Raw genomic sequence first — 14556 nt, forward strand, 5'->3', positions numbered from 1 at the left:
AATCCCAAGCAGGCTCTGTGCTGTCAGCACCATCGATTCCCCCAAACTGTGAGATCACGACCTGAGCCGAAACCGAGAGTTAGACGGACGCTTAACAGACGGAGTGGAGTCACCCAGGCGTCCCACAAACCTGGGGTTTTACAATAACGGAAATTTACCCTCTCGTCGTTCTGCAGGCCAGAAGTCTGAGCTCAGTAACACGGGGCAGGAATCAAGGTGTCAGTGGACCCGCTCCCTCTGGAGACTCTGGGGAGAAGTGATTCTGGCTTCTTCCAGCTGCTGGTGGCTGCCGGCCTTCTTGTGGCCACATCACTCCCATCTCTGCCTCTGTGGTCATGTTGCTGTCTCCTTCTCTGTGTCAAACCTCCCCGTCTCTCCTTCATCAGGGCACTTGTGATTGCCTTTAGAGCCCCCCCTGGATAATCCAGAATAACCCCCCACCTCAAGATCTTTAACTCCAGAGGCAAAGTCCTTTTTTGCCATGTGAGGTCCAGAGATTAGGTTCCGGGTTCCAGAGATTAGGACGTGGTTATCTTTTGGTAAGGGGTTATTATTCTGATGACTGGTGATTCAGTGATTTATTCCGTCCTCAGACTAAACTAATGTCCCCTTTGGCTTAGGTTTTTCAAGCTCTTTTTCTGTGGTTATAATGAAAAACGGCCAGACGAATCCACCGCCCCACAGAGTAGATCTTAGTAGATATTTGCGTGGAAAGCAAAAATGGGGTTCACAGATACTGAACGCACACAGTGCACACAGCACATGTGAAGCCCTTAGTAAATGAACCGAATTAGTTTTCGTACAATGCAGAGAAGTCCACGTTGCCATCCTTGTCCACGTTCTTATCCACCAGGGTCCAAGGGGTGAAGCGACTGATTGATTAGTCACTAAGGGCACACAGGGAGGGAGTGGAGGTTCGGGCTTGGAAGTCAGGCGTGTCGCACTTTCCCCCACGTCGGGCTTCTCAGCCCCAGCACTCCCGATGCTTTGGACCACACAACTCTATGTTGTGGGGGATGCCGTGGGCCTTCAGCAGCATTCCTGACCTCTACTCACCAGAGGGTGATAGCCAGTTGTGACACCCCTCAAGTTGTGACAACCCCCGAGTTGTGCCAACCAAAAGTGTCTCTACACATTGCCAAATGTACCCTGGTGGGGGGGGGAACCCTCCTCTTCTTGAGGACCACTGTCCTCCATTATACTATCCTAGGGGAGGTGGTGTTACAGAGGGGTGCTGTTTCAGCTGGGAGTTGAACTCACGTGTCACGCAGAGCAAGGAAGAGGCTGCCTCTGTGCCCCTGAGGCTGCCTCTATGCCCCTGGTTATCTATTGACATTTAGCCTCTGGTTCCTTTAGTGAGAAATTGCTGCTGGGCACCTTGCTGCCAGAATGAAGACTACATTTCCCAGCCTTCCTTGCGGCTAGGTGTGACCATGTGACCACATTCCAGCCAATTGGAGGTGATGTGGGCAAATTTCTAGCTGTGCCTTTGAAGGGGAGGGTCATACGCCCCTTTGCCGCCTTCTTCCCTAGTCTTGCTGCCTGAGATACGGACCTGGTAGCAAAGAGATCGAGGAATCCCGGGTCTCACTACAAGGGAGTCCCCCTATTGCCTGGCCTGCTTGTGCTCAGTTATTACTAGCGAAACCGATTCTCTTCCGGCTTAAGGCACTGTTATTTAAGAGTTTTGTTACGGTTTCTGAGCCTGCATGTAACTATTGCAGCCACCCAAGCAGCCATAGTAGGGAAGGAAAGAAGGCAAGGAAAGAAAGGAAAAGAAAAGAAAAGAAAAGAAAAGAAAAGAAAAGAAAAGAAAAGAAAAGAAAAGAAGGGAAGGAAGGGAAGGAAGGGAAGGGAAGGGAAGGGAAGAGAAGGGAAGGGAAGGGAAGGGAAGGGAAGGAAGGAAGGAAGGAAGGAAGGAAGGAAATGAGGAGAGAAGGGTGTAAATGGAGAGGCCTGAGCAGTCTGGCTCTGTGAGCTTAGAGATGCTTAGGAAAATCTTCCGGAAAGGACTCTGAGTTGGATCTTGAAGGATGAGAAAACGAGGAGAGGGGGTGGCAGGTGGGGGGGCACTACCGCAGGAACAAGGGCCTTGAGAAGAGAGCCCGGCAAAGCCTTGAAGGACAAGGAGGGCTCGAGCTGGCTGTCAAGAGAGAGGACAGCACATCAGAAGGGAGCCCAGTCAGTGCCAAGTGGGGTACTTCGCCAGGTGAATGGAAGCCAGGTGTAGGGATCCTGGAGTTCGGCACGAAGCCTGTGGGGAGCATCTGGAGGCTGGGGTTGGAGGCGGCGAAGTGGCTGGGGAGCCTTGACCTCTCTTCGACTCAGAGGACCTACTTTGAGGTCGACCCCCTCACCCACGCCCCACGCCCCGTGCTGCATGCCCCGTACAGATTACAGTTCTGCTGAGTCTGGGGTCTTGGTGTCTTCTTGCCTTCTCCGGCAGGCAGCCCAGGCCAGCAGGAGCGCAGCCAAGGTCATGGCCTTCAGCCCCAGGACCACAAGTGTGAGCACAGACAGGAGGCCTGGAGGACACAGAGGAGAGCTCAGGAAGGACCCTGGGTGATCCCCCAACAGTCCAGACCTCAGTGTCCCCACGGGGAGGCCTGGCCCAGCTGCTGTAAACCTCTGGGGCCACATTCTTTCTACACGAAGACCTCCCCTCTCTCTGTCCGGGGCCCAAAGAGGCTTTGCCCAATATCCTACCCATGTGTTTAGTCATCCTCACAGCATCCCTGACCTCCGATCATAATAGAAAACTGTTCATTTACTGGCTGCTCAGCTCCTCTGCCCCAGACCTTGGGCTAAGCACTTCCTAATTGCCTAATTTAATCCTTAAACGTATGCCGCAAGGCAGGATGATAATGCCATTGGTACTGATGAAAAGGCAGAGCCAGAGTCGGGAAATGATTTGCTCAGGGGCACATATGTTAGAGAAGTGACGGGACCAGGTGGTCTGGCTCCCGCGAATGGCAGGAACAGGGCTCAGTGACAGGGAGCATCTGGTGCCACTACCCCAAGTCTCACCCTCAACCCCACCCTGTTGCCAAGTGCCCCTGAGCGTTAACAGGTGATATGATATGCACAGTTCTGGGCGCTTGGCACGTGTGATCTCATGGGGTCTACGCACCAGCCTCATGGGGTACGCTCTCCGACTCTTATCCCCTCTCCGCCCCTAGTCCCCAGGGGAGGATAACAGAAATTCGGGGAGTGAGGCAAGCTTCCTGCAGTCACACAGGTAGAAAGGGACTCAATCCAGGAGGCTACAAAGCCATGATCTTCAGCACTGTTATGTACAGTTTCACAGTGTCTCCTTACACTGAATCATGGGGAGCTCACTACCTGCCAAGCAAGGCTGCCCACTGAACAGTCAGCTGTTCTTTCTTTGGTCGAGCTTTTTTTTTTTTTTTTAATTTTTTTTTCAATGTTTATTTATTTTTGGGACAGAGAGAGACAGAGCATGAACGGGGGAGGGGCAGAGAGAGAGGGAGACACAGAATCGGAAACAGGCTCCAGGCTCTGAGCCATCAGCCCAGAGCCTGACGCGGGGCTCAAACTCACAAACCGTGAGATCATGACCTGAGCCGAAGTCAGATGCTCAACCGACTGAGCCAACCCAGGCGCCCCTCTTTGGTTGAGCTTTAACGTGGTTCTCTGAGTTCCTGGTTCTGATGTTGAGATGAAGTCCTGGGGACTTTCTGGGTGGTGCATAGCCCTAGAAGGCAAGGACTGCTCCCTTCCCATGGCCAAGTCTTGCCTGTGGGGACTGGTTACTTTCCCAAGACTAGATACACTCACCTGAGGGATATGTCCTGCCTGTATGTTCATTGGTGAGTTCTTTCTCTTGGGGAGAGGTGATGGGCTTTGCTGTAAGAAAGAGAGACAGTCTCACATTCCCCTTTTCTTTCTGTCTTGCCCCTTCCTGAGCCCCTGTGCTAGGACTTAGGGTCATCGAGAGGAGTGTGCCTGGAATGGGGGCTAGAAGTCAAACCCTGTGACTATGAGGGACTAGTTAGACCTGTCTGAACATCCCTGGGGTGGGGACAATGTCTGATTCACTGCAGTATCTACAGCACCCAGCAGAGTGGAGAGCAGCAAACAGGCACTCAACAGATACTGTTAAACCATTAATGGTCTATCCAAAGTTTTGAGGAGCCCAGAATGGGGAGAAATGAACTCTGCCCGGGAGAAGCAGAAGGTTTCACAGAGGAGGGGCTATTTGTGCTGGGCCTTGAAGGATGAGTAGGAGTTCGCCAGAGAGAAGGAGAAAGCATTCCAGGCAGAGGGAACGGCTTATGTAACAGCTGGAGGCTGAGAAGAACTGGCCTACTTGGGAATTTCCTTGTGGACCCCCTGCCCCTCTCCCCCAGTGTCTTCTAGACCACCTGTCTCACCTTTTACTCGCAGCCTGGTGCCCTGTCCGGACAGGTATTGTCTGTTGGGTTTCCTGTAAAACTTTACACAGTAGTAGGTGCCTGTGTACTCAGGGGACACGCCTTGCAGGAGGATGCTGAAATCGCTGTTGGAGGCCCGGACGGCTGTCACGTTGGGGTGGGAGAGGCCTTCAAAGTTGTAAATGGCCTCGCGGCTCAGACCAGCTCCCCGAAACCACCTGATGGGTCCCGGGGGACCATGTCCAAGCACTGTGCAGTTCAGGAACACAGTGTCTCCGGTGGCTGCCAACACCACCTCCTGGGGCTGCAGGATCCAGAGGTTTGGCTCTGGGGCTCCGGCTCCTGAAGCCAAAGAGAGGGTCCTTGTTGCATTTTGTGTCTTCCTCCATTGTCCACTCATTTCCTCCCTCATATCTTCCCTCCCTCCCCACTGCCCTGATTTCCCTACTCAGCTACTCCCTCTGGATCCCCACGTTACGCTCAAGTTGGTTCACTCAGTAAAGAAGTTCTCAGGACCTGCTATGTGCTGAGGTTACGACTGGGGGAAATGCAGCTCAGCAAGACATACAAATGTCCGGCTGGGAAGAAGTTTTCAGTCCGGTGGTGGAGATGGTGCAGAAAATCCCCTTGAGGTTGGAAAGCCAGAGGACTGTAGGGCCAAGAGGGGGCACCTGTCACGGCGTGGGAGGAATCGGAGAAACCTTCCCGAAATGCTTGCATCAAGTTAAAATGAACCCTTCCCCCCACCTCCAACTGCCACACACAGATATTCTGTCTGTTAACAGTTTGCAGGGTGGGGCGTCTGGGTGGCTCAGTAGGTTAAGCGTCCGACTTCAGCCCAGGTCATGATCCCGCGGTTTGTGAGTTCAAGCCCCACGTCGGGGGTTGTGCTGACAGCTCAGAGCCTGGAGCCTGCTTAGGCTTCTGTCTCTCTCTCTCTGCCCCATCCCTGCTCGTTTTCTCTTTCTCTCTCTCGAAAATAAGTAATACATTAAAAAAAAAAAAAAGAACACGCTCCTATTGAATGGCAGACCCAGGATGTGAGTGCCCAGGTCACCACTGCTGGGCTTACAGATAGCATGACTGATTACGTGGGGAGCGTGGTAGATTAAATTATCAGCCCTAGTTCTGGACTCCCCTGGGGTGGTGCATCCCTACTCTTGCCTCCTGGTGGGTGGGTACGCATCCTCCTCTCTTGACTTTGCGTGGAGCCGCATGACTTGCTTCAGCCAATGGGCTGTTAGCAGATGGTACGTGATTAGAAACTTGAAACGCGCTTGGGGGCACTGGGGCTTGTCCTCTTTGCTTCTGCCATCTCCACGACCCAGGTGTACTCTTCGCAGCTGCAAGAAGACGCGGCCCTGGAACAAGACACGTGGAGCAGAACCACTCCAGATGCCTGTGCACGTGTGGGTGAGACACCCTCGCGTTGTGCGCCAACTGGGATTTTGTGTCGACGGTATGGGTGCGGATGGATGAAGGCAGCTGACGCAGGGAGACCGGTCCGAGCTGAGCGCCTAAGACCCACAGAGCCTGATACTCACCCTTCACAAACACTGAGGTGCCCTCCTGCAGCTTCTTTTCTGGGTTCTCACTCAAGTCATCAAGCCCCACACAGTGGTAGGTTCCAGCATGCTTGCTGGTGACATTGTGGATATAGATGGAAAAGTCACAATGAAGGGGCTCCAGGGTCCGCTGGATCACCGGCGTCACCCCCGGGAAGAAGCCGTGTTTGAAGTTATAAATCTCCTGCTGGTCCCGATCGCTCACCTTGACCCATTTAATCCTGTCGTCCGTGCAGGAACCTTCCACGGTACACCGCAGCAGCAGCGTGTTTCCTTCCGCCACCAGCAGGGGGCCCTCGGGCTGCAACATCTGCCGCTCACTCCCATCGCTCTGCCCAGAGGCTCCTGCAACAGAGAAGACTGGCTTTGTGCTGATCCGGAAGGACCTGGAGCCCTCAGAGGTGAGCTTACCACAACCTAGTCATTAGCTGGCCAGCAACAATTGCTCAGGACGCCGGACGGATGTTATTGGGGAGGGAAGCGTGAGAGATGAGGAGGTTGTCTGGAGAGGCAGAGCAGAACTTACAAAAAATGGAGAACTTGCAAATAATAGGTGACAGCGTTCTTCCCGTCTTCACAGAAGTGCTGAGAGCCCAGATGACCAGGTACGTTTCCCCGGATCACAGTTTATGGGCTGACTGGTGTCTTCCCGGCTAAATTCATATGTCAGAGTCCTAACCCCCAGTACCTCTGAATGTGGCTGCATCCTGAGACAAGGTCTCTAAAGAGGCAATTAAGTTAAAGTGAGGGGCGCCTGGGTGGCCCAGGCTCAGTCGGTTGAGTTTCTGACTTCGGCTCAGGTCATGACCTCGCAGCTTGTGAGTTCGAGCCCCGCGTTGGGCTCTGTGCTGATAGCTCAGAGCCTGGAGCCTGTTCTGGATTCTGTGTCTCCTTCTCTCACTACCCCTCTCCCATTCTCTCTCTCTCTCTTTCAAAAATAAATAAATATTTTTAAAAATTTTTTAAATTTTTTACAAAGTTAACATGCTGTCATGAGGGTGGACCCTAATTCAATATGACTGGCATCCTTAGAAGAAGAAATTAAAGGCATGAGAGGTCTCAGGAGACGTCATCAACCTTGCTGACACCTTCGCCTAGGCTTCTAGCCTCCAGAAGTGTGAGATAATGCATTTCTGTTGTTTAAACTACCAGTCTGTGGCACTTTGTCATGGCCCCCGAAACTAATATGTCACCCAATACGAATGTGACAACCTGTTTCTGGAGCCCCCGCTCTCAGCCCTCAAATGTATCGCACAAAGTAAACATCATCTGGCATCCTGTGATTTCTTTTTTTTTTTTTTAATGTCTTATATTTTAGAGAGAGAGAGAGGTGGGGGGAGAGAGCAGGGGAAGGGCAGAGAAATGGAGACAGAATCCGAAGCAGGCTCCAGGTTCCCAGCTGTCAGCACAGAGCCCGATGTGGGCCTCGAACTCACGAGCAGTGACATCATGACCTGAGCTGAAGTCAGACGCTTAACGGACTGAGCCACCCAGGCACCCCCTGAATTCTTTTTGACTTTTAGTTATTTTTTTATAAATTTTTTTTTTAACGTTTATTTATTTTTGGGACAGAGAGAGACAGAGCATGAACGGGGGAGGGGCAGAGAGAGGGGGAGACACAGAATCGGAAACAGGCTCCAGGCTCCGAGCCATCAGCCCAGAGCCCGACGTGGGGCTCGAACTCACAGACCGCGAGATCGTGACCTGGCTGAAGTCGGACGCTTAACCGACTGCGCCACCCAGGCGCCCCTTAAAGTAATCTCTATACCCAATGTGGGGCTCAAACTTACAACCCTGAGATCAAGAGTCACATGCTTTACGGACTGAGCCAGCCAGGTGCCCCCCTGCGAATTCTTTTTTTAAAAAACTACTTTATTGAGATATTATTTACACACAGTAAATACCAGAAATTTTATGTCCTATATGCAGTTCTATTGCTTTGAAAACATTTTTAAACTTCAAGTGGAGTTGATATATAATATTATATTAGTTTCAGGTGTCTCTTGTGAATTCTTTACCAGGCTGCAATGCTTGTTGGTGCTTTGGGAAGTGGATCTATTTCGGGGCTCTAGCTGCTGAGTTTGGCCTCAGAGTGGGCACGGAGAGAGAGGGCTGAGACCTCCCATGCAAGTTCTTTTGCACCTGGGTTATGAACAGGTGCTCCCCTCAAGAACTCCCTGAGGTAGGTGTTATTATCATCTCCATTTTTGAGAAATCTGATGGTCAGAGAGGGGAAGAAACAGTCAGTGTCATGGCCAGGATTTGGACTCAGATCAGGTGACTTAAGGTTCTGCTCCACACGGGTCATCAGTTTTGTGTCCCAAGTTTCCCTGGGTGTGTGTGACCGTCAGGCCTGGTGAATGACTCAGTCTTGCTCTGAGATGTAAGTTTGCGGGATAGCATGGTGTTTCTCAGTTGTCAGTGAGGCGAGGGAGTAGGGAGGTGAGGCAGACATTTCCTTCTAAGAGGATCTGGGGAGGGGTTGTGGAATTCTAAATTCCTTTCCTGTGTGTTCTCAGCTAGGCATGTGCTAATAATAGCCTCTAGGGGCGCCTGGGTGGCTCAGTCGGTTAATCATCTGACTTCGGCTCAGGTCATGATCTCACTGTCGGTGAGTTCGAGCCCCGCGTCGGGCTCTGTGCTGACCACTCGGAGCCTGGAGCCTGTTTCGGATACTGTGTCTCCCTCTCTCTCTGACCCTCCCCCGTTCACGATCTGTCTCTCTCTGTCTCAGAAATAAAAATAAACATTAAAAAAAAATTAAAAAAAAATAGCCTCTATTAGAACTCCCTCGCAGTTGTGACCAAGGGATACCTCATGTTCAATCCTAGGGATTGCTTTTGCCCTCGGTGTCCTTAGCTCCAAAATGTTGAGCAACACCCACCTTCAGACACCATGAGGGGAGGCAGTCAGATCTGTTCTCTCTAATCCTTTCTGGTGGTTTGTTCCCTGGCCTCTCAGGTGGTTTCCTCGCGCGCAGGCACTGAACGGTGCCCATCCGCTCAGCACGGGGCTGAAATACTGCCTTTCCCCACCCGCCAAACTGGAAAACCTCATGTTTGACAGAGCAATGGGTAGAACAGACAGAAGAGAGGACGGTACTCAGAGAGGAGTGTTGTGGTCCCACCTAGCGATTCTGAAAAGCCAGGCCCGGAAATGATAAAAACAAGTAACACATGTCTGAGTGAAGTTCTGACAGCAACACAACAAAGGCTGGGAGGAGGGAAACCCTAGTATACTTTGTAAGTCTCTTATACGGTGTGGGAAATGGGATGCTGTCACTGAAAGGTAGATGGTGTGAATTGCACACTTAAGAAAGGGGGAAGGTCCAGTGGACTCTTCAGTATTCACAGGAAACTATAGAACTTGTAAACTGATACCCATTTCTTCCTCAAAATAAAAATATACTCCCAGTGGGATCCTAGGAACACAGGGAAATTCTATTATTCTTATGAATCAATTAGGATCAAATAGAAGAGAGAAAGTATTGGGGTGGGAGAGCCCATGGCCCCCCTTTTTTTTTCATCTGGGAAAATTTGAAACTTCTAAACCTTAAAGCAACCACTAAATGACAAAATAAAGAGTAATAGCTAATAAGCCAATAAAGGAGATAAGACAGCGTTATAAAAATATTCAACAACTGGAACAAGACAGAAAAAGAGAAAAAAGGGAACAAAGAACCGACAGGACAAATAGGAAAGTGATAAGACCTACACCTAATCCTATAAAAAGTCACCTTGAAGGTAAAAGTTCTAAATACCCTATGTAAAAATTAGAGATTGTTGGCTTGGATAAAAAGTAAGATCTTGTAGGCTATCTGTTCCCTACAAGAAATGCACTTTAAATATTAAAGCTGCACATATGTTAAAAGGAAAATGATAGAAAAAGGTAGAGCATATAACACTAATCAAACGGAAGCTGGAGTGGCTATGTTCATATCAGATAAAGTAGATTTCAGAGCAAAGAATATGTCCAGGAATAAAGAATGCCATTTCATAATGGTAAAGGAGCAACTTAATCAAGAAGATAGGGGCACCTAGGTGGATCAGTTGGTTAAGCATCCAATCTCAGCTCAAGTCATGGTTCAGTTTGATTCATGGGATTGGGCCCTGGCTGGACTGGGCTCTGCACTGACAGTAGGGGTGGAGGGGGGCTGCCTGCTTGGGGTCCTCTGTCTCCCTCTCTCTCTGTCCCTCCTCTGCTCGTGTGTGCTCGCTCGCTCTCTCTCTCAAAATGAATAAGCTTCAAAAAAATCAAGAAGACATACAAATCCCAAATATTATGTGCACCAGATAATAGAACTTAAAAGTGTATGAAGCAAAACCCAATAGAATGGCAAGGAGAAACACACAAATCCACAGTTATGCTCTGAGATTTCAATATCCTCCTTTTCATGATTAACAGAACACGTAGGCAGAAAATCAAAAAGAATACAGCACTAACAACCTAATTGATATTTGTAGAACACTCTGCCCCCCAAATAGGAGGATATATAGTTCTTTTCCAGTGCACGGAGAACTGTTACCAAGAGAGAGCATATTCTGAGTCATAAAATAGTCTCAACAAGTTTAAAAGAATTCAAGCATCTTCTTTGACACAATGGAATTAAATTAGAATCAATAACAGACAGATGCCTAGGAAACTCCCAGATATTCACAAGCCGAATAACACACTTTCCGATAACACACGAGTTAAAGACAAACAGAAGGGAAATTAGAAAGCAATTTGATCTCAATGAAAATAAAAACACAATATTAAAATTTGTAGGATTCTGCTAAAGCAGAGGGGAATATTTATTGAATTAGATGACTAGATTAGGAAAGAAGGAAGGACTTAAATGAATGACCTTAGTTTCTACCTTAAGAAACAAGGAAAAAAAAGAGCAAATTAAGCCCAAAGGAAGTAGGAGAGAGGAAACCACAAAGACCTGAGTGAAATCAATAAAGTAAAAAACAAAAACCAGTAGAGAAAAATCAGTATGAGTGAAATCTTTGAGAAGATCATTATAATTGATAAACCTGTAGCCATACTGAAGAGTAAGAGAGAAAGAGAGAGAGACTCAAATTACTAAAATAAAAAACTAGGGAGGTGACAGAAGTACAGAGTTTACAGATATTAAAGGACAATAAGGGGATGCTATGGAAAGGTCATGGCTGCAGGTATTTGACAAAGGGACAAATTCCTTAAAAACCACAAACTACCAAGACTACCTCAAGAAGAAATAAATTACCTAAATAGCCCTACTATCTATTGCAAACGTTTAATTTGTATTAAAGACTTTCCCACAAAGAAAACTCCAAGCCCAGATGGTTTTGTTAGTGAATTGTGCCACACATGTAGATACAACACCCAAATCATGATCCATAAGAGAACAAATTAATAAATTAGACTTTATGAAAACTAAGAACTCTTGCTGTTCAAAAGGCACTTGCGAAAGAATGAAAAAGACACAGAGTAGGAGGAAATCTTTGTGAAGTATCTATCTGATAAAAAAGTTTGTAACCAGAATATATAAAGAGCTCTCAAAACTCAATAATAAGAAAACCAGTCGAAAAATGGGAGTTGAACAGACACTTTACCAAACAGGATACAGGATGCACGTGAAAAATGTTTAGCACCATTACACATTAGGGACGTGAACATTAAAACCACAATGAGATGTTCCTACACACCTGTGAGAATGACTAAAATGAGACAGGTTGATCATACCAAGTGTTGGCGAGGATGTAGAGGACAATGTCATCTTCATACACTGCTGATGAAAATGCAAAATGGTACAACCTCCTTGGAAAACAGTATGGCAGTGTCTTAAAAGTTAAACACACACCTATCATATGATACGGTCATATTGTTCTCAAGTATTTTCCCAAGAGCAATGAAAGTGTAAGTCCACACAAAGACTTGTACACGAACGTCTGTAGATGCTCTATCTGTGACAGCCGCAAAGTGCAAAGCAGAAAATGTCTGCCAACAAGTGAATGGAGAAACAAACTCTACTTTATCCACACAGGGGACAGAAATAAAAAGACATATGTGAGCTATTGATATGTGCAACCACATGAATGAAGCTCAAAATAATTATGCTGAGGAAAAGAAGCCGGAAAAAAAAGGGGTACCTACTGCATGATCTTGTATAAAGTTTCAGAAAATGCAAACGAATCTATAGCGATGGAAAGTGGATAAGGGGTTGCCACGGGAGGAGGAGGAATGGAAAGGATGAATCACAAGGAAACTTTTCAAAGTGTTGGATATGTTCATTATATTGATTTTGGTGATGAATTCACAAGAGTGAAGCATATCCAATGCCCCCAAAACCTACCGAAGTGTACATGTTAGATATGTACAATTTGTTGTACGTCCATCAAACCTCAATGAATGAAAGCCCTGTGCCCCTCACCCCTTCCCGCTCTCTGGAAAATGTCCTGGGTACCTTGTCCGCGGAGCTGGGCACCCCTTGGCCACAGCTCTGGGATCCCTTCCCGCCTGTCTTCCACCAGCAGGCCCTATCCTTCACGATCCCTGATGGTGGGTTCTCCTTTGGAGGCCTGGTACAAAACCCCCATTTTTCAAAACCTATTTGATCCTGAGTAGTTTAGACATATGACCTCCTAGCCGAGTGCCTAACACGTAGTGGGCACTCAGAATTATTTGTGGAGTGAGCAACTACGAACTACAGTTCACATTTTACGATCAGGGAAACCAGCTCAGAGAAGGGAAGTGGTGCCCCAAATCACAGCTGGGGAGCGAAGGAGCAGCCGAGTCTGGTCTCAGATCTGGTTCCCACCAGGGCCTCTCCAGGAGTGACCATCTTGGAGGACCCAAGCAGGGGCTGAGTCCTAGCAGGGGCTGGGGCAGGGGTCCAGATGGACAGGAGGTGAAAGCGGAGTCTCTTGCCTGCTGGGTCAGAGGGTTCTGGGCTCAGAGGCTAAGCTGGACCCAGGAGCCCCAAGACTCAGGAGTTAAATCGGCCTGATCCTGACTTACAGGAGACATGGGTAAGAAAATCTTTATGTAAATCTTTACACCGTGCGAGGTACCAACAGGTGTTGTCTTGTCGAATCTTCCAAAGTCATGAGGTGGGTCCCCACGATTAGCCCCATTTTACCGAGGGGGAAACGGAAGCTCAGAGAGAAGTCAGTGGTGAGGTTTGAGCCCAGTTTTCTCAGGCCGAGCCGGCGCTGGCTCGTGGGTGGTTGATTTGTATGGTCACACAGGGCCCTGTGCTTAGAAGGGCCCCGTGCTTGCGATAATGCTCTGCTGTTGCTGTCTTAAAGTTCTTATCACTTTCTGAAACCGCGTTTACGTTTTGCACGACATAGGCCCCACCAATTGTGCCCCTGATCCTGGGCTGTGAGCCTCACCATTTTTGTATTTAATGCGCACAGCCCCCCGTTAGCAGCCCTGTTCGCTGAAGAGGAGAGCGAAGTGGCCTGTGACACGAGCACGCGGGTATCTGAGCAGAGCCCAGCTTGCAAGATCCCAGAGCCTGGGGGCTTAACTTCACTGCGCTGCCTCCCGAAAAAGTTCTGCTTCTTGGGACACTGGGATCAAGAAAGTTCTCGGCTACCCGCTCCCATTCCCTCTTGGTGGGCTTGAGCCCCTCCAGGCCTGCCAGAGCACCCGGGGCTCCTCTCTGGGACCAGCCAGGGGTGGGTCCTATCATGTCCGGGGTCCCACTCACCCAAGAGGACAAGGGACAGCATCAGCAGCCAGGAGCAAGGAGGCGAGTAGGCCGGCTGGGTCGGGGTGGTCATCGCGAGGGGCGCATGTGCCTCTTGTGGCTCCCAAGACTGGCTGTCGTTCTGCAATCCGGTGGGTGTCTGAGCCTGAAACGGGGCGTTCCTTGGGGCCAAGGCTACTTGGGGAAGTGTTTTCATATGGCAAGACGAGGCTGCTGGTGCAAGAGGAAGGAGCTGTTTGGAGGGGTTTCCGGGTTCCGTGTCTGGGCAGCGAGTGTTCCTGTAATCACTCTGTCAAAACCCTCATGACCCCTTTTGCCACAGGCCCTGTCCTGGGCACCCTGGCAGGAAGATGAGCATGCCTAGTGTGGCCCGAGTCAGCCAGACGTGGGGTCAAGTCCTGGGTCTGCCTCTTCCTGGCTGCGTGACCTTTCACGCACACCTGCCACCTCGGAGCCTTTGTTTCTTCATCTGCAAAAATGGGGACGGTAGCAGTCCCCTCCTCAGAAAGGTATTGCAGGGATTACAAGATACGTGGGCGAAGGCTCAGCACGATGTAAGTGCTGAACGTACCAACCATCCTTGTTCACGATGTGCAGGAAACAGAGGAGGTGGCGTTTGCTTAGGAAGAAGGATTTGTTATAAAGCAAGCCCCATGGAGGCCTCCTTTTGGCAGTGAGGGGAGGACACAGATCCCGTTCCTAAACGCATAACTGGGGGCAACTCTTGAAACCTCCATTTCCTGGGGTCCAACGGTAACACACCTGGATCATATAAAAATTTGCTTTTGGGGGCGCCTGGGTGGCTCAGTCTGGTTAAGCGTCCGACTTCGGCTCAGGTCACGATCTCGCGGTCCGTGAGTTCGAGCCCCACGTCGGGTTCTGTGCTGACCGCTCAGAGCCTGGAGCCTGCTTAGGA

The 14556-nt window shown here is 49.4% G+C and overlaps 1 protein-coding gene across 1 annotated transcript; it reads right to left on the reverse strand.

Annotated features, from left to right (window-relative positions):
- Positions 1 to 6: 6 nt before the first annotated feature.
- On the reverse strand, positions 7 to 13987 carry SIRPB2 (signal regulatory protein beta 2). The gene is made up of 5 exons (XM_006929949.4): positions 13641 to 13987; positions 5939 to 6304; positions 4395 to 4736; positions 3799 to 3867; positions 7 to 2525 (listed from the first exon to the last, which is right to left on the reverse strand). Exons 1-5 carry the CDS (start codon positions 13834 to 13836, stop codon positions 2395 to 2397), a joined length of 1104 nt encoding a protein of 367 aa, XP_006930011.3. The 5' UTR covers positions 13837 to 13987; the 3' UTR covers positions 7 to 2394.
- Positions 13988 to 14556: the final 569 nt, after the last annotated feature.

Source organism: Felis catus, chromosome A3 (genome assembly GCF_018350175.1).
Source record: "Felis catus isolate Fca126 chromosome A3, F.catus_Fca126_mat1.0, whole genome shotgun sequence".
Taxonomy (NCBI): Eukaryota; Metazoa; Chordata; class Mammalia; order Carnivora; family Felidae; genus Felis; species Felis catus.